Source organism: Chiroxiphia lanceolata, chromosome 9, assembly GCF_009829145.1.
Source record: "Chiroxiphia lanceolata isolate bChiLan1 chromosome 9, bChiLan1.pri, whole genome shotgun sequence".
Classification (NCBI taxonomy): domain Eukaryota; kingdom Metazoa; phylum Chordata; class Aves; order Passeriformes; family Pipridae; genus Chiroxiphia; species Chiroxiphia lanceolata.
In genome coordinates this window covers 25,237,160-25,255,752 of record NC_045645.1, presented here as the reverse complement: position 1 = coordinate 25,255,752, position 18,593 = coordinate 25,237,160, and the positions used below count along the sequence as shown (strand labels likewise).

The following is an 18,593-nucleotide window of genomic DNA, read 5'->3' as shown; positions in this document are numbered from 1 at the left end:
GGGAGCTGGAGAGAGTACAGTGATTGGCAGGGTGCACCCTGGGAAAGGCAGAAATGGAAGCTCCTACAATCCCAGGAACACAACTGTCCCAGGAATGGAGTTGCTCAGGTGGGCTGTATCTTTCATCTGTGGAACTCATCACCATCAGGTACTGAGGCAAAAAGCACCTCAGCAGCGTTCAGGAATTGTGTACTTTGGGGAACTACTACAGAAGCAACAGTGTTTGTACCCAGCAAGCTCCTAAGGAGGTTCTGCCCATGCTTCGCTTTTCAGGTAAGAGGGAATGGGAACAGGCTGAACCTCACAAGCTGCTTTTTTTCCAGGTTGTTTAAAAGTCTGTTCTGCACTGGGGGAAGTTCTCACTGTATTCCTTCTGGGGTATGACATGGTACCAACAGATGAACCAACAATGAATAAAAGGTAGATGATATTTTAGCTGAATGGCCTTGCCTACAGCACCCGGCTGCCAGAGGGCCTCCAGGCATTAGGCTGGAAGGCACAAACTTGTTTCTTAGGACATTTTATGGTGGTAAACCCTTGGCACAGATCTTTACCTTCTTAGGAAATATTTGATAAAAAAAATTGTTGAAAATAGGACTCCAAACTTCATGGGTTGATGGTGGCCATTTCTAAAATATCCTAAGTAGAAAGAGATAGGTACTGGTGTACTGGGAAACCCTGGAGTCTTCTTTAGCATCAGCTCATGGAGAGACTTTTTGACGAAGCTGTTTAACCTTGTCTGTGCTGTTTCCAGCTCTCACTGGTGTTTGCTCTGTGGCCAGGTAGAGGAGGATAAGGGTGCTGCACCAGCTGGTGCCATTATGTGTCCAAGGCTGCTTTTCAGTGAGTGGGTTAGGACCAGAATCCTGTTTTGGTTTCCTGATGATTTATGTTGTTGCTGTTGCCTCTCACATCACAAAGTTGAAAACAACTGAGTGATTGCTGTGGGAATTGAAGAGATACAAGGATCTTACCTTCAAAGACTAAAGCTTTGCTCTTTCCAGGCTTCTCAGATCCAGTCTCCAGCATGGGGAGGGATGTGGCCCCCTGACAGCATGGTGTGGGTGGCTGACACTTGCCTTTCCTTGCAGCAGAGGCTGTAGATGAGGATTCCAGACTGCACGTGTCAGCGGCTCCCCCAGGAGCGAGGCTTATCCCCAGCCACTTCAGTTACACACATTTGGCCAGCTTCAAATCAAATGCAATGTCCCACTGAAGGACTGATCTCAGTGGACTCAGAAACTTAAGGGAAAGAAACTTGCTTGTAATGCAAAACAACATTTAACTCCTTACCATGCATTGGTTGCATCATGAACCGAGGACCTATTTTTTTTGGTCTCAGTGTAGGCTTTTGTCAGAGAATGCTTTGCTCAGGTAGCAAATGCCCAAAGGCCATCCAGCCTTACTGGATGGGCGTAGAGTTATGGCAAAATTTTGTTGTGTAGAGAATACTCTGACCTCAGGCATGTAGACAAACCCATAATGGCCATTTATGCAGCAGCTTAAATAACTTAAGCAGCACTGCAGAGCATGTGTCCTCAGGAGAAGGTCAGGGAAGTCCCAGGGAAACCCTGCCTGGCCTTTGTGTCTCCTCCTCTCCTCTCCCTGGCTCTCTCGCATTTTTTCCTCTTTCAGTGTCCCTCTGTGCATCCAGGCCATGGACTGGATTTATATTTTCATCCCCCAGCTTAGGGAGAGCAGGGTATTTGTGTGGGCAAGCAAGGGGGAGGGCTAAGCCTTTCCCTGCTGATCTCTGGGCGAGCACTGAGGCTCTGCTAGTCTAATCCGAGAATTCTGTTACTGATTGTAAGGAGGAAATGAAGGGAGGGAGCTGGGCAGAGCAGAGAGGCCTGTGGCTGTGGGCAGGGATGACTCTGTCTGTGGTGGGCTGGGCTGGATGGGACACAGCCTGCATCCACCTAGAGCTGGGTGGATGGGGCCTGCTGCATCAGTCAAAGCCCAGGGATCTGCACAGGTGATCCACTGGGTTCCTGCTCTGGCTGAGGTGATGGCAGCCTGTGCCCATCTTCACCTGGAATGTCTGGGTGGTCAAGGTTTGCTTTTCCTAACCCGGAGCTGGTTTTAGAATGTGAATTTGGGAAAAGTATTTTTGAGGAAATATTTATCCTTGAGGGAATGGGTGCAGCAGAAACTCTGCTTTCTTGTAGCCTCTGCAGTGATAGACAGGGGCCGGGCAGGTGAGATTTGAGTTTTGATTTACACTCGAGCTGTGTCCTATCAGTGGGCTCTGTGAATCAGCTTTGGATGGCAGCGTTACACTGGCATTATCCCGGGGTCAAATGGTCACTGAGCAGCAATCTGGGAAACCTCCCTGTGAAAAAAAAACCAGTCTCCTTTCCAAAGATCTGAAAAAATGTCATCTTGACTCTGACATCTGGCTACTCTGTGTTCCCTGTGAGACCAGAGCACGGGCTCCAAACTGCTGCAGGTTTTAATTAAAACTAAAATGAGATGTAGTTGTCACCATGACGACAACAGCAACATTTAACACTTGGCAGGAGCTGTAACAAAGCACTGGAGGTGTTGGGGACTCCGCCGGGGGTTGCTCATTTCCGAGAAAACCCAAGGAACGCGGCAAGCGCCTGCTCCATAGGATGAGCCCCTGGTGCTCGCAGGGCTGGGGTAAATCGAGCAGAAAGTTGCACTTCTGCAGTGCTGGGTTTCCAAAAGAGAAGAATTTCGTAAAAACCCGGGTGATACCAAATGTATCCCTGTGCAGTGAGGCTGGGGCACAGTATGGGCATCCCTTCCCTCTGGCAGTGCTGGCTCAGGAGGGTTTTGCTCCCCTGGGTGGCTGGAGCAGGGCTGGGGCTGCCGAGGGAAGGTGCCGGATGGGAGCAGGGAAAGCGAAAGTGCCAGGGAGGCCCTCCCGGCACGGGTCCGGCTGTCCTGGCCTGGCCTCCAGTGAGACTTGTTTGCCAGGAGCGCCCTCTGTTGCGGTGTGAGCGGTGACAGACAGACGGACACCTGACAGACGGTGCCAGACGAGATCTTGTTAGATCTCCCCTGCTGTCCCAGCAGCGTGGCATCTCACCAGCTGGGATTGCACCCATGGGGCGCTGTGCTGAGCTCCATCCCTCTGGATCAGGGTTTGGTCCTGCAACGAGGTCTCATTAGCCTCTGGAAAAAGAGAAGAGAGGAAGGCATCATGCCCTCTCATCCCCTCCTCTCCCAAAGGATTTAGGATAGTGTGGCATCTGGCAGTGTCATGAGGCTATTCTGGCACCAGTGACTGTCGGGGTGCAGGTGAGCAGGGCTGTGCACCACACCCATCCCAGGTGCCCTTGTGCTCAGTCCTGCAGGTCCCTCAGCACCCACCACCCTGCACCTCCACCCTGCCCACAGTGACCCTCACCAGCCCCTTCCCCTCCAGCCCCCGGGGGAAGTGCTGTCAGTCCGCAGTGCACACACTGAGGGCCCGTGGGGCACATCTGAGCCAGATGTGCATTTCCAAGTGGTGTTTCTGCTCAGGGGATGCACATCCCCCTGTTACCCCCCCCCTAAATTCAGGTATGGGTCTGCATGACCAGAGCAGACACCACCCTGCTCGTCTGCACCTCGAACTGCTGCAGGGATCAGCTGCTCTGTGGGGCTCAGCTCCTTTCCTCACCAAACCCAAGCAAGTCAGGTTTGGAAAAAGATGCTGAAGGGAACATAAACATGGTCCTTGCTGCTGTGTGAGAGGCTTTATTGGGTCAGGTGTTCCTCCTGCCCATGGCTGTCCCGTAGCAAGGACCTTTGTACTGCTCACAGCAGAGGGTCCCTCCAGGCCAGGCCTACATGAGGAACCTGGAGAGGTCCTCCTTGATTTCAGCCTCATCCCATGGCCCGTGGATGTTGTCCTTGAGCAGCTGGAGGCGGATGAGGCAGTAGGGGCAGAGGCAGGAGATGGTGAGCAGCAGCGAGGCGAAGAGCACGGCACCCACGCTGGAGATGGTGGCCAGTCCTGCCAGCGCCGCCAGCGCGAACAGCACCGTCACCCCCACGTAGCACTGGGGCGTCCGGGCCTTCAGCTTCTTCTGCAGCATGGGCCAGAGGGCGAAGATCTGCATGGCAAAGGTGACCATGACGAAGGCGTGGAGGGCACGGGGAAGGCGCGAGGCCAGGCACACCGAGGCGAAGATGGCCATGTTGAGGGACAGCGTGCTGGATACGATGGCGGCGTTGGCGCCATAGTCGAAGAAGATGAGGTGGCCCAGGAGCATGAGGGCCGACATGGCGTAGATGGTGTCCGTGCTGATGGACTCGGTCAGTGTCTTCAGCACGGGCGAGAAGCCGTAGGTGAAGGCAGCGAACACCAGCGTGCTCTTGAGGTCAGCCCAGCGCGTCCGTCCGCTCTCCCACCGCCCAGCCCCGCCATCCACGGCGTCGAACAGGACGTAGCCGAGCAGCGAGGACACCAGGGCCGCCCCAAAGAGCCCCTGCGGGCTCAGCAGCCCGGCGTCCATGTACCACCAGGTGAGCACGAAGACGCAGACGCTGCACAGCTGCTGCACCACCGCTCCCGACTGGAAGACGACGGCCCAGTAGCGGTACTGCCGGGCGTGCACGTTCTTCCGCAGCTCCTCCAGGAACCGCTGGTCCACGTAGTTATCGGGGAAGGGCTGTCGCTCGTACAGCACCTTCTGCCACCGCCGCGCGGGGCCCGGCTCCATGGCCCCGGGACGGGCGGGGGGGCCCCGCAGACACGGCCCCGCTCGGGCCCCGCTCGGGCCCCGCTCGGGCCGCACCGCCCCCGCCGCTGCCGGCGCCGCGCAGGGGCCGCCGGGCGCTCGGGGCCGCCCCCTGCCGGCCGGAGCCGCGGGACGGGGCGGGCCGGGCCGGGTAGGCCTCGGGTCCGGCGGCGCCGGGCACCGTCACCCCCCGCCGGGAACCCCCGCCCCGGGCTGCGCTCCCCGCTCCCGGGGAGCTGCTGCTCACCGCAGGCGGCTGCGGGTGGGATCACGGGACACCCCAGTCCCTGCTGGGAGCTGCCCATCCCGAGTGCCCCGGCCCGTGTCCCACACGCAGGCTGCTGCCGGGGGGTGCTGGGCGCTGCCTCGCTCCTGCCTGCCCCCCCCCAAAACGGCCCGGCGGGAAGGAGGGATGCTCCTGCCGTGGTCCCACACCATGGCGAAGGGCTCTCCTCCTGCAGCCCCAACGTGCCATTCTTAAGCGGCCACGGAGAAGGGCACAGCCGGCCGATGGGATTTGGCCGGGTCCTCTGTGTGCTTGGACATCCCTCTGCCTGTCCAGCCTTGCTGCTGGGTACGTGATCCCAGCCTGTGCTGCAAGCCCCGCTCCCCATTCCAGCCCAGCGAGGCACCTGCTTTTCTGGCCAAACCAGACTTCAGCAGCCAGGTCGGGAGTCTGGGTGTGATGGTATGAGCACACGGTGTCCTTCCCTGAAACTCCTGCCTGCTCACAGCTCAGTCTTGTCGTGCTCCCAGAGCCTGCCGGCACCCTCGAGAGTGGAGCAGGACGTGGGAAGGGAGAAGTCGTGGCTGAGCAGGGCTGGAGAGATGCAGCTCTACAAGGACATCCATCTCCTGCACTGTCCATTCCTGAGCCAAAGGGGCTGAGCTAATGTGTAGCAAGGGGGCAGGGGCATAATAAGGGATGCAGGGAGGTTTCACAGAGGCCAGAAGTGTCTTCTCTAACTCTGTGTTTGTTTGTGCTCAGATCAGAGCCTTCCCAGCCCCGGAGAGGTGCTTGCTGCCGAGGAGCTGCTTACTTTGGCCTCAACTGAGAGGCCTCAGCCCAGGGTAAAGAAGCCCCAAACACTGCCCTGTCTGTGCTTCGGGAAGGGGCGTTTGTGGCTGTCCTGTCACGGTGGGAGCAGGCGAAAGAGCTGAAGGTTGTTTTCACCCCAGTGCCTGCCACAGGGGATTCTCCAAACAGGATCCCACCTCATCCAGATACGTGCAGAGCAGCAGGTAACCCCCACACTCCTGGTGTGCCTTTCGGGAGGGCCTCAGACTGAGCCACAGCACAGTGACATCTAAAATGTGCCACCTCCCAGCCCCAAATCCCTGTACTTCCTCCACAGGGTAGGAGAAGCTGCTCACCCTGTGCAGGTACTCCATGCTGAGGGGTGATGCCAGCAGCTTCCAGGACAGGATGGAGCTGGAGTAAGTTTTAGCTGCCCTACCTAAAAGCCCTTAGCCCCATCCTTTGCACAGAGCTGTGCGTGCCTCCATATGCACAAGTGGGTGCCCACAGGGACAGGGAGTTCTGCCAGCTCCTGTGATTGCTGGCATTGCCTTGATGCCCAGGGCCTGGGAACTTGAGATTTTAACAAAATGTCCTTCTCCTAAAGTCATGGAGTAAAGCTAGGACACACAAGGAAATCTGGGAGGGCAGTATGCCACTCCTGGTCCCCTGAGAAGTGCCACAGCCACCGCGGAGGAGGGACACCCATGGGCACTGGCAGGGCAGTGCTGTGCTCTCGCTGGGAGTGGTGACAGCAGGTTTGGTGTGATTTGGCCCTGGGGTCTTGTGCATATCCGTGATGCTCTGGGGACCAGGAAGAGCAGGCTGGGCTGGGGCACAAGGCTGCTTCCATGTGGTCGGGTCCATCTGGAAACCCCAGTGGAAGGGGGAGAAAGAATATAGGTGAGGGGTACTCCTTGTGTCCCTTGAAGTCTTTGCTGTGGGCCACCAAAGTCCCCCTTGGAATCAGGGAGGGGTGGGAGCCTCCTCTGGTTGGTGACTGGCAGCACCCCTGAGCCATGCTGGGCGATGCCAGCCATGGTGGCAGCAAAGCAAAACCCTCCAGGAGCTGCCACAGCAGCAGCTGTAGTTCCCCATGGGGTGCTCAGCCATTGGATAAGGGGATCACCCTGGCACTGGCTCCGCACCCTTGGCAGTGCTGACCCAGTGCCAAGACCCCCAGGGTCCAGAGCCCACTTGGTGCCTGGGGGACCCAAATGCGCTCTGAGGAGGAGCAGCTGCCACTGCTGTGCTGGCCCTGTGTCCCCTGGGAGGGGACAGTGTGTGCTCAGCCACGTGTGAACGCACCGCCCACGGTCCAAAGGGCAGCTGAGTCCTGCCCAGGTGGCCCAGACTTTGTCTGCAGATGAATGACTCCTCTGCCTGCAAAACAGGCAGGACCCACCACGGGACCTGCCACGTCACTGTCAGTCCCTGCTGGACAGAGGGGAACATGTGCTGTGGAGTCATTGCCCAGGTCATCTCTTAGCCCTCCTGGGGCTATGTGGCCAGTGGAGCTCTCTTGGCAGGGACAAGTAGTAGCTAAGGTCAAGGATGCAAAAGCTGTTTGTGAGCGTCTTAATTCCCCCTCTGGGTTCCGTGCCAAAACACCTCCCTCACCTCATGATTACGTGTTCTCAAGTGCCACTGGCCTCTGGAGAGGCTGTAAGATGGTGAATGCTTTGAGCCCCTGTGCTGAAATGCAGGAATGAGGAGCTGGATGCCATGGCACTACCAGCTTTGGGTATGCTGAGGACTCGTTGGCTTGGCTGTCCCCTGCTGTTTGCAAAAGGACCCCACTGGGGATTTGTTTAGTGTCTGCTGGGCTCTGAATGTTTGAATACACTGCTAAAGCTTTTTGGAAGGAAGGCTGGAAAAGGTGACAGGCTGGGACTGAAATAGCTGGGACTGATCTAGACCTCCACTGGAGATATTCGAATATCAAACTATCCCGGGCACTGCGCCCCCACTGCCAGCTTGGGGCTGCCTCCAGGTGTGTCTGATTCTCTGTGGGGTGGGACCATCACTTGTGCCGCAGAAATAGGCTTCAGAATAACTAAACAGCACAGTCTGCTACAGGTTTGAGCTTGCCTGGGACTGTGAGGATGCACATGGATCCTGCACCTCATCCTGTCCCTCGGGTAGGGCTCTTCCCCTGTATCCCTCCCATGTCGCTCCACAGGGGTGACATAGCACAGTTATGGCTCTGGCTTCGTTTCTCTGCCAAGAGATCCCCCAGCCTCCCCCTCTGACCCTGGAGCTGAACCCTCCCTCTGCAGGAATGTTTTTCGGGGGGGAGGTTGGCACAATTCCAGCTGCTGAGTTTTTCCATGTCCAGAGACTGTCTCCTGCCTTAAATGGCTCCATGATACAGGCTGTGTCTGCTCTCCTGCAATCACCTATTTAAGGATTTTTTGGATTCAGTCCCCAATGCAAAGTGGGATGATACCAGCCCAGTGCCTTGCAGCTGAGCTGAGCTCCATGGTGGGATACTGGAGCAGATGGGGCTGGTTGCCCTGGGGTACCCTGCAGGGGTGTGCCTGGACATGGGCAGTCCAGTGCTGCTCCAGCTCTCCCAGGCCTCTTCTTTCCTTGTGTGCAGGTCAGATTCCCTGGATCAGGTCTGTGTTCTGGTCCCAGGGAATCCTGGGCCACCAGCAGTGTGTGAGCCAGGAGGTGCATCCCCTGTGCAGCGATGTCCTTGCTGTGGGCAGCCCATGACACCGAGGGATGCTCCTGGGCCCCTCCGGCACAGCTCCCGCTCACGGCCTCACCACCCAGCCCCCTGAGCCCTCCTGTCCTCCACAGCATCTTCCACCACCCAGGAAACCTTCTTGCAAGCTCAGGTGAGTCTCCTACAGGCTCAGTGGAGGCCCCACTGTCTGTCCACATGCTGCAGTGCTGGTGGTGCAGCCATGATCCACACGGGTCTTTTATCTCAAGGCTGGACATTATGGGAGCACTGGAAGCTCCTGGTGGGGATGTCACTGGTATCAGTATCCAAGCTCCCTGTCCGAGGGCACAACCTGCCCTATGGAGAGGATCCTGCCCCGGGAATATTTTTGTTCTGTAAATGAGGAGGGGGGTGGGGATGAAACACTTTTATAGGAAGTGTAGCTGGGGAAAAATTCGGTGTGCACAGGTCAAAAAGAGGTTATAACTCACTGCTTTACCTGGTGCACTGCGAGAGGATCCTCCTCTCTCTGCTCACCTTCCCATTTGCTTGGTAGAGAAGCCTTTGTTCAAACCCTAACCCTCAGCCTGGAAACACTGTGATTTCACAGGAGGTATTCATCCCAGGAGCCCTTCCTGCCCTCTCCCCATGAGCCTCCAAGCAGGAGCCCATGTGCTTGGGAAGAGCAGTGTGATGTTGGGGCTGAGCACTTCTTCCTGCAACGTGAGCTTGTCCTACTCTGGAACACAGGGAAGGAGGGTCCCTGGGCCCAGCCCTGCAAGACATGCATGTTCCCTTGGGAGTGACATTCCTGCTATCAGCCACCCCTGCACTCGTCTCCCTGTTTTTAAATATCTGCCAGGGAGGGGATGGAGCCAGGTGGGAATTTAGTTTATTTTAGTAGTTGGGAGAAAGGGGAAGGGAAACAGCTGAGCCTGTGGCATTCACTGTGTATGCCTGGCTGGCCTTCTCATCTCTCATCCCCACCACTTGGATCTAGAGGAGGTACTCCTGCTCCTGCAGAGGCTGTGCCGCTCTCCTGGCACATTCCTGGCACTGCTGACCTGTGGGATCACCTGCTTTGGCCTTGGTTTGCATGTGGCCGTGGAGGGAACCCAGCACTAGGTTGCATCAGGTGCTTTCCCAGCCCTCGGGTGAGAGGGTGAAGAGGGCAGGGGAAGCTTCAGCCCACGCTGTCCTCCCAGAAATGAGGGCCAAAAAAAGCTTTACACCTCCATCATGAAGTTTTGCCGTTTCTCAGTTTCTACAGTGAAATTTGCTTTTTCTTTTCCCAAGGGGGGCTCAGACAGCAGCTGTCAGGAAGAACCTGGGGGCACCAAGGCACCCACCACCTCTGTTCACCCCACTGGAAGCCCCTCGTCCCACACCACATTTCCATCATGTGATCAAGAGTTAATTTTGACTGTCTGTGTCTCAGCTGCCAGGAGCGTTTGGACTTTCCCTGTTCCGCCAGCCCTGTCAGATGGCAGGAGAAGCTCCTGGGCTGCCGACCACGTTTGTCTTCTCCAGCAGGCAGTGGCCTCTGCACTGGTGTCACAGCTCTGAGCCGAGATGCTGCTGAAGGTGGTACCCAGAACACCTGCCAGCCGGGCTAGGAGAAGGTGGGTCCCTTCTTGAAGCCATTTTCCATCCATTCCCAAGCACTGGCTGTAGGAAATGGTGTTTTCTGCCATGCAGAGGCTTTGTGGTTCTGAAACAGGGTCGGGAGATGCTGAGGCTTCCCGCTGTACCCTGCCTGGGCATCCCTGCTGGAGCCCAGCAGGGATCTCCTGTTTCTAGACAAAGTTGAAATTTGAATGAAGCCACATGAAATGAGCAAATCAAATACAAATGTTTTCAAAAGTGGCATTCCCATCTCAATTCATTTTCTTCATCTTACTTAAAGTTTGGACTTTCAGTGTTTGAGCCAGGTGGAGGAGACCTGGACCTGGCTGTGCCCTCCACGAGCCACACCAGGGGCTGTCCTAGATGGTCCTGGCTGTGGCTCCATCCGTGCTTTTTGGAGCTGTGGCACTGTGCCACCTGTGCCAGATTTCAAGGCTCTTCCAGGCAGGATTGGGGCTGGCAGGAGATCTGAGCAGTCGCTCTCCTGCACCAGGTCACACGGCCCCTGCTGGATGTCACCGTGTCCCGTTGTCCCTCCCTGCCAGATGCTGCTCGGCGCCAGCCCACGTTAATTAACCCTAACGAGGCTCCGGCTCCGTGCACAGCCAGCGCTTCGGTGATCCGGGAATCTGCAGCTGGATCAGCTGGTCACTGTGACCGCGGTCACAGCCCGGCATGGCGTCCCTCGGGATTTTAAAGGAGTGGGAGCGGGAATCAGCGTCCATGCAGGAGGACCCACATCTGGGACCGCAGAGGCACAGCCCATGTATCAGAGACAGTTTGCTGAGTGATGAAAGAGCAATTATCAACTCAGCTGGAGGCAGAGTTCCTCCTGTTTGATTTTCCAAGGAAAATTATTCCAACCTCTTTCCCTGCCTCTGTCGCCCCCCCCAGCTTGTTTCCTTTTGGTGAGAATCGCAGAAGAAATAAAAGAAATCGAGGATTTTTTTAAGTTTTACGCTGGTTTGCTGGATTCTCTCCTGCAAGTGGTTAACGGTTCATCTAAAGTCAGAGGAAGGTCTCTGAAGCAATCTTGCAATTTACAACTTTTCCTTTACCAAGTAAGAAACAGTCAGGAAATTAAACAGGAAATTGTGTCTGGAAGGAACAAAAGTTGCGTTGTCAGAACTTGCTTATGAAAGATTTACTTTGTTTTAACCAGTAAGGAGCCAAGATCAATAGTCAGAATAGGAAGGAGTTTGTGTGAATTAAATCACACGTGGAAAAAAAAAACCTAAACAAAACCCCAACACTTGGTAAAACAAGAAGCCTTTGTAAAGAGCAGATAGGGATGAATGGGAGAGAAGTCTTAGCCACTGCAACAAACAAGTGCTGGAAAGTGCTAGAAGGACAAGCCCAGTGCGTACCCCAGGATCAGGTGTCCCTCCAGAAGTCAAACACTGCTCCACGGCCTCAGTTCCCAAGTCTCTGGGAGATACTCCATAGCCAGTAGGACACACAGGGCCTGTTTAAGTGCAGTGGACAAGCACTGCCCCATCACTGCACAGGTAAACAGCAGCACCTTCTTTCTCCTCCCGCTCAGAAGGTGCCCCTTGGGTGGCCACCTCCAGCTCTCCCTAGCCAGGGTACAAGCACCACAACTCATCAGCAGGGGGGTGTTCCCCACCCAGTGGATGCAGGGTGAGTAGTGGTTCAAATTCAGCCCTAGAAGGGCCAACTGTTTGTGGGAATACCACCAGCTTGCCTCACCCTGGGGTTTTCCATGAGGAATTTGGCCAAGAGCAAGCCAAAAAACCTTACTGCAAACATGCAGCAACTTTGAGAATCCCGTGCAAATACTTGCTCCCGGGTAACCCCACAGTCCATTGGGTTTTGGGTTAATTATGGGCTCTAATTGGGAGATTGGGTGATCTGCAATTGTTTTTACCATTATACTGCTCAGCTTATCAGCGGCTGAGAAACAAGCTCAGCAAGCAGTGGTATGTGGGTGTGTCACAGGTGATGCACTGAAACCCCTTCTGGCTGACCCAGGCTCTTTTGGTTCATGCCTGGTGGGGACTGACTTGAGGGGGCTTTTCCTCCAGGATCCTGACCAGTCACTGCCGTGGTTCCCCTGAAATGGTCTGTGCTCTGTGACAGCTCTTCAGCTGCCTTTGCTCTGAGCTGTGTGTGATCAACCTCCCGCTGGTAACGGGATCGTGGCATGCAGGAGCTGTGCCGGGGAGAGCAGCCACACGGGCTGAGCAAGTGTGGCTTCACAGCTCTTGGGAAAACCTCCTGGAGATGAGGCTGGAGGAATTACAGTCCTGAGAGCAGGACTGACAATGGACACGGTCCCAGCCACACGCCATGGCGGTGCTGACGGAAGTGCTCTGGCTGGAAGGTCTTGGCAAGGGGTTAATAAATGCTTACCATCCCTCCCAGCAGACAGCTAAGCAGTTGTTTGAATTTCCAATGCTTCATGGACAGATTTCTCTACTGCTCTGGTCCTGGCCATCCCCAACAGGCAGAGTTTGTGGGATGGGGAAATGCTCTGTGCCTGCTGGGTGAGGTGTCCATGGGTGAGTCCTCCAGCTGGAGGCAGGAGAGGTGTGCCCCTCGTCTGGCACCTCCCTATGCCGACACTGCTCTCCCTCACAAGGGAAGGTGCCATAACTCTGGCAGCATCCACAACCGAGACAAGTTCTACACAGCTCCCTGGGGTCATGTCCAGGCAGGAGGCAGAGGGAGGCACCTGCAGCTGGAGCTCACGTTGCCTTGCCCCCTCCAGCCCCGCAGGGAGAGCTGTGGCACTCCCTGGTGTGGTTACAGCAGCTGCAGGTGGGACATGCACCGCTGCTCCCACAGCTCGGGGAATTTCCCACCGCTGTGGCAGCTCCCTGTGGCCGGCATGGAGGCGTGTCCCTGGGCACAGAGGATTTTCATGGCCCTGCTCTGGGTCCCTGGGGGAGCAGCTGGGCCTTCCCCAGTGTACCTCTGCTCATAACCCTCCCCCAGAGACCCCCCCCACAGCCTCGGATCCATGCCGTGCCATGTCAGCTCTGGTGCCACAAAAGGCTGGAAAAACCCTCATGGCAAAGATGCTGTCTCATGCCTCACTGGTGCTGTGAAGTGGGTTCTCAGCATTTTTCAGGACTTGCCTCACTCCCATAACTGTCTGGGCCCGCTCCCAGAGCAACAGGACCCAGCCAGGTAGTAGAGGGAGCGGTGCTGGGACAGCTGGGCTCCCCACTGACCCACTGGGAGAGCTGCCAGTGGGCACTCGCTCTGGGGACGTGGAGCAGGCACTGCCAGAGCCACCCTCCTGGCTGCCTTCATCTTGGTATAACCCCTACTGTGGCTCAGTGAGCCTGTTTTCCTCTGTGAGATGCCTGTGTTAAATCCCAAGGGTTTCTTTGAAATTTACCCATGACTCGCAGAGGAATTCCCCGTGGAGTCCCAGCCCCTCCCAGCAGCTCAGAGCCAGGTTTCTCCTTAGTGCATGTACATATCTCCAAGGCTGGTGTCAAGAGGTTGGTGCCGGACTTTTCAGTGGTGTCCATGACAGTACAAGGAGCAACGGCCATAAACTAAAACACAAGAAGTTCCACCTCAACATGAGGAAGAACTTCTTTCCATGGAAGGTGGCAGAGCACTGGAACAGGCTGCCAGGGAGGTTGTGGAGTCTCCCTCTCTGGAGACATTCCAAACCCACCTGGACGTATCCCTGTGTCATCTGCTCCAGGTGACCCTGCCTTGGCAAGGGGGTTGGACTGGATGCTCTCCAGAGCTCTTTTCCAACCCCAGTGATTCTGTGGTTCTGACTAAGCTGCAAGGTGTGGGGCAGAGGGCACCCTGGCTCACAGCTGTGCTGTTATCCCCCCATTTTACAAACAGACATATCAGGGATGCAGCAAGGATCCTCCTGCGACAGCCCCCTCCTCAGGCACGGCAGGGCAGGCTGTCTCTGTCACAGGATGGTCTGTCGTTTGCTGGGAGGGGGATTAAAACCCCAGCCTGTGGGACACAAAGCTGGAGCTTCTTCCTCATCTGTTCTCCTGCTGTCTGTGGCACGTGGAGCTCTTGGAAGAGCAAGGGATGCCGGGTGTTAACAAAAGCGCAGAGTTACAGGGTGAAAAATCAGGAAAAGAACAGAGACTCTCCAGAGGTTTCCAGTGCTGGCTGACTCCAGTCACACAATCCCGCAGCTCGGCAGCCGCTTGCTGAGCCCTGCAGGCACCCAGGAAGGCTCTAAGGGCTGGGTGATGGGGCTGGAGCTGCTCTGGGGAAAACAGTATCTGTGACCCGGCAGGGCCCTGATCCTGCCTGGGTTGCCGTGAGTCACCCCCGCCCAGCAGGCAGAGCCGTCCTTCCTCGTTCAGAGTCCTGACATGTGCACGTTTCCAGCGTGGCATCCCCGTGACTAATCCACCTGCGCCTTCCCGGGCTCCCCGCGGGCGGGGAGAGCTCTGTGTCCTGCTGTGTCCTGCTGTGTCCTGCCTCGCTGCTCCCACCGCGTCTCCTGTCCTTGGGAACCCAACCCCCGGCTCTGTGTGAGCCGCAAGGATGGTGTTCCTGGCTCGGTGTAAAGCCCACCTCATGCCACACTGTAGATGGCCAGAATTAGGCTTGGTTACCTGCAAAATGCCTGTTGTTTTTGATAATAACTGCTGTGTTTTTCTACCAGTTCACCCAAACGTGCCAGTGCCAGGGAAGGCTCCTCCCTTCTGTCCCCCATCACCCTCAGACTGCTCTGTATTCCCTGAGCATCTCCCAGCAGCGCTCCCCAGCTGGCCCCTGGCTGTGCTCGGCTCCCCCTCACACAGTGGACATAAATATGCACCGAACCATCTTAATCGCCCCTCACACACGCGGGGGTGGAGCCCGACCCCGCTGCCCACCACGGGCCCCCTCAGGGCGCCTTCAAAATGGCGGCCGGGGCCGCGTACAGCCACTCTCCTATCCGGAACTACAACTCCCGGCAGCCCCCGCGCGCCTTCCCCCTGCGGGGGCCTCATCGCTTAGCAGACGGCAGAGAAGCCTGATCAAAATTTTAAACAAACAATTTAAAGATGTCGTGTCGGAGCGCCGTTGCTTAAAATGTCTCTTGGAATGGAGGTAGTGACGGTTTTAGCGAGCCTCGCGGCCTCGGGTTTGGCCGCCAGCCGCCGTTTATCACTATGGCGATTTCCCTTTAACGGCTCTCCTGACTCGGACACCTCACGGAGGGGGTCCTTGGAGGGGCAAGGGCACCGCCCAATCGGCGGGGTCGGGAGGCGGGGCCAGCGCGCGGGACGCTCAGGCCATTGGCTGACGGGCGCGAAGCGGGGGGTGACGCGCATCCTTCCAGCTCAGCGTGTGAGGGGGTAAAAGGGGCGGGGCCGGGGTGTAAGGGGGGCAGTAACGGCCGGGCTCGCGCGCCGGGAGGGGTTTTGCGCAGGCGTCGCCGTTGCCCCGCAGGCAGCGCGTGCCGCCGCTCGCGCCGCGCGTAGGGAGGGGCCGCGCGCGACAACGGCCGGAGCCCCGCGCCGCCCTCACGGAGCCGCCGGGGCTGAGGGAGGATGAGCCGCCGCCGCTGCACGGCCCGCACAGGGAGAGCCGGGAGACCATGAGGGAGCCGCCCCGCCGGCCCCTGGCCCTGGGCTCCTGCCTCTTGCTCTGCGCCCTGCTCTGGTGAGTGCCGGCCCCTCAGCACCCCCGCCGCAGCCGCCGGGGGAGATCCCCGGGGCCGCGCCCCGGGCAGCGCTCCCTGGGAGGGATGCGGGGATGGGGCCCTGGGGGATCACAGGATTGTGAGGGTTGGAAGGGAGCTCTGGAGATCAGCCAGTGCCCTCCACCCCCACCCAGGCAGGGTCACCGGGAGCAGGTGACACAGGGACGCGTCCAGGTGGGCTTTGAATGTGTCCGGAGAGGGAGACGCGCCGCCCTCCCCGGGCAGCCTGGGAAGGTAAGGTGTTTGTTTGTGGGAATACAGGGATGCGCTGCTGTGCTGGCAGCGCGGAGGCAGGTGGTGGCTGTCGGGAGGGCGATCCCCCGTGAGCTGCAGTAGTCACCTGGTGCGGACAAGCGGCGTCAGGTGAGGGTTGAACCCGCACACCGGGGTTCAGAGTTACCTACGTGTGTTGTTCCCTCTCTGTGCTTTTACTGGAGGTATCCTTGCCTTTCCAATTTCAGGCTGAACTCTTGCACTGTTCTCTGAAAGATCACGATGCTTTATTCTTGAAACCCTTTTTCTGAGTCTGTCAGAAGCTGTGTTGAATTAAACGTAATGAACCTTCTTATTTTTGCATTGATTACGCCTCTGACAGTGTGTTTCATGGTGATTACCTCAGCTAGGTTTTGTTCCAGCATCTCCTGTTTACTTTGTTTTCAAACTTCCTTAAGAGATGATATTTACCAGAACACAAATATTAGGAGACTGTATTTATGTGTGTGGTAAGTTCTGGGCCTCTTAAACTTTGGCCTTCTTTGAACTTGGTGAGTCACTGTTTGAGAACTGATAGGCAGCAAACTGCAAATATTGAAAACTGAACAGCCACAACTGTACTACTTTAGGATGGTTCCTGTAGGTTGTTCAGATAGGCTGCTTAAAAAAAGAAATAATCTTGAAGTTCTGGCTTGTCTCACCATTGATTCCAGCTGGATGAAGAAAGGGAGCCCAGGCATCTCCCAGTATAGAATTAGTTGCAAATCTGGTGCTGACACTTGTGTTATGGGATTTGAACAGTCCTGAAGCAAATTTGGTTCATGTCATCACATTTTTGTTTATAGGAGACAAAAGTGAGTCTAAAAAGTGCTTGAAAACTCAATTAAAACAAAAAGGCTTCTGGCCACGAGGGTTTGATCCAGTGAGCTGTGAGCCCCATAAACTGTCTCCAGGCAGCTTTGCTCTTACTCCTTGGACAACTGGGTTTCTTCTCACAGAAGGTTCTATTTGTATAGCAAGGATTCTTATTAGGAAATTATTAGGAAAGCAGTTTTTTTTTCTTGCTTGGAGTACCTTGAAGGCTGATAATCTGTTCCTGCCTCCAGGTAATTTGTTGGGGAGGGTGTTCTCATCTTAATGATCAGCAGATGGGCAGGAGAGATTTTTTTTTTTCTTGCTGCGTTCTTAGTCTACTGTTTGAACAGAACTCTTTAGTTTGAGGAAAAGTTCAGGCACCTATTCCATATTGGTGAGGGAATATCACATCCAGCTAACTTGTTTGGAATAATATACCTGTCTTGTAAATCTCTGATAGTTCTGTGTTCCTCTGGGGTGTGGTTAGGAGACATAAGTTTGCATTAGAGAGTCTAAAATCCCCTCTGCAAGGATGTCATTGTGACTATGATCATGTTGGAATTGTAATTGGAAAACCTTGAAGTCTATTGATTCCTTCATTGTTGCTGGATTGTGATAAGTTGTGATGTATTTAACTTTTTACTAAAATGAAAATCAGCACCTTTGTTCACATAAGCAGTTAAGAACCTTCGAGTAGCAAATGGAAGGCTTTGTGTTATAAATGTTGGCTTTTTAAATTTACTTGTCTTGAAATGTAATTTTCAAAGGGTTTAGTGCTACTAGGAGAGAACCTCTTTCCTTACAGGTGAGACTAGTGGTCAACAGATGATCAAATTAAAACCAAAAAGGCAGGGGAAAAAAACAGAAGACAAAAAACAATTGCTGAAAGAACACTCAGGGCTGCTTGGACCCCCTTATCTTTTTTTTTTTTTTTTTGACCTGGGCTTTATTTTACTTTTGGGTAAATGTTGCTTCTCTCTTTGAAATTAAGCGTAAACCAGGAACTTTTTAGTCTCCCATCACGCATTTTCAAGCTCACCTAAAGAAGTTGGTTAAGTGGGGAAGTACCAATTGGTAAAAATCAGGTGTGTGTGGGGAAAAAAACCATTGATTTGACATGGTTTTTTAACTGGAAGATGCCATCCTGTAAGTTAAAAATGCGATTGTGTATTAGGAAGTGTACAAAAAACACAGAAGCTTGAGCATAGGGGTTTGTTAGCCAGTGTCACTTCAGTAAAAGCCACGTGATGCTCTTTGGTTTGGGAGTGCAGGGTCAGAGTTGTCTCTGCTGGAGGCTTTCTGAAGCTGGAGCAGACACAGCTCTGACAGACCTGAGCCAGCGAGATTGTTCCAAGTTCCAGAAGAGTGGGATGCCTGCATGGCTTTAGGGAAATACTTTTGATGGAGGTATGGCTCAGGAATGTAGTGCTCTAAAAATAATAGGCATCTGTGCAGATTGGAGCTTTGACTGTGCCTGACAAATGACTCCTGCTGTCCCGAATTTACAAAGATTTTCTTAATGCTTTAGTTAATCCCTTTGTGTGGGTGATCATAATGTAAAAAATACGTTTAAAACTTGTAGTGCTTTGTAGTTTGACAATATAGAGAGCTATAAGTGGAGAAGATTTAGGAGCTTACAGGAATACCAGTACTATCAGGAGTGAGATCAGCTGTGACAGTTGTTTGAAGAGTAACCTGTGTAAATTGTTCTGACCTCAGCTTTTGCTGCACTTGCTGGGTGTTAACTGTGAGTTTAATGAAGAAATCCTACAGTAATTTGTCTTTCTATCCCGGAACATTCATTGCCACATCCTCATCTACTCAGCTTTTATGAGCTCTTATCCTTGGGTTTACAACTGT

The 18,593-nt window shown here is 54.9% G+C and overlaps 2 protein-coding genes and 1 long non-coding RNA gene across 6 annotated transcripts in view; 2 read left to right on the top strand and 1 right to left on the bottom strand.

Annotated features, from left to right (window-relative positions):
* Positions 1 to 3,680: 3,680 nt before the first annotated feature.
* Positions 3,681 to 4,746, bottom strand: PIGC (phosphatidylinositol glycan anchor biosynthesis class C). The gene has a single exon (XM_032696598.1). It carries the CDS (start codon positions 4,674 to 4,676, stop codon positions 3,798 to 3,800), a length of 879 nt encoding a protein of 292 aa, XP_032552489.1. The 5' UTR covers positions 4,677 to 4,746; the 3' UTR covers positions 3,681 to 3,797.
* A 128-nt stretch (positions 4,747 to 4,874) lies between these two features.
* On the top strand, positions 4,875 to 8,762 carry LOC116790985. 2 transcript variants are annotated; one of them, XR_004358576.1, is made up of 3 exons: positions 4,875 to 5,382; positions 5,683 to 8,558; positions 8,656 to 8,762. It is a non-coding gene; the product is annotated as an uncharacterized LOC116790985 (long non-coding RNA). The 2 variants fall into 2 exon arrangements; XR_004358575.1 differs by having other exon boundaries at positions 4,875 to 5,936; positions 8,315 to 8,558.
* A 6,671-nt stretch (positions 8,763 to 15,433) lies between these two features.
* SUCO (SUN domain containing ossification factor) overlaps positions 15,434 to 18,593 on the top strand; it is a 38,813-nt gene continuing 35,653 nt past the window's right edge. Inside the window, exon 1 of one of the 3 annotated variants that reach the window (XM_032696583.1) lies at positions 15,434 to 15,625. In XM_032696583.1, the coding sequence (XP_032552474.1) occupies positions 15,561 to 15,625 (65 nt within the window). In that variant the 5' untranslated portion in view covers positions 15,434 to 15,560. The remainder of the gene's footprint in view (positions 15,626 to 18,593) is intronic. The other 2 variants (XM_032696582.1, XM_032696581.1) reach the window with 2 other exon arrangements.

Bases quoted from the DNA above. Each gene is read 5' to 3' on its own strand.
- PIGC (XM_032696598.1), bottom strand. From the start codon at position 4,676: ATGGAGCCGGGCCCCGCGCGGCGGTGGCAGAAGGTGCTGTACGAGCGA.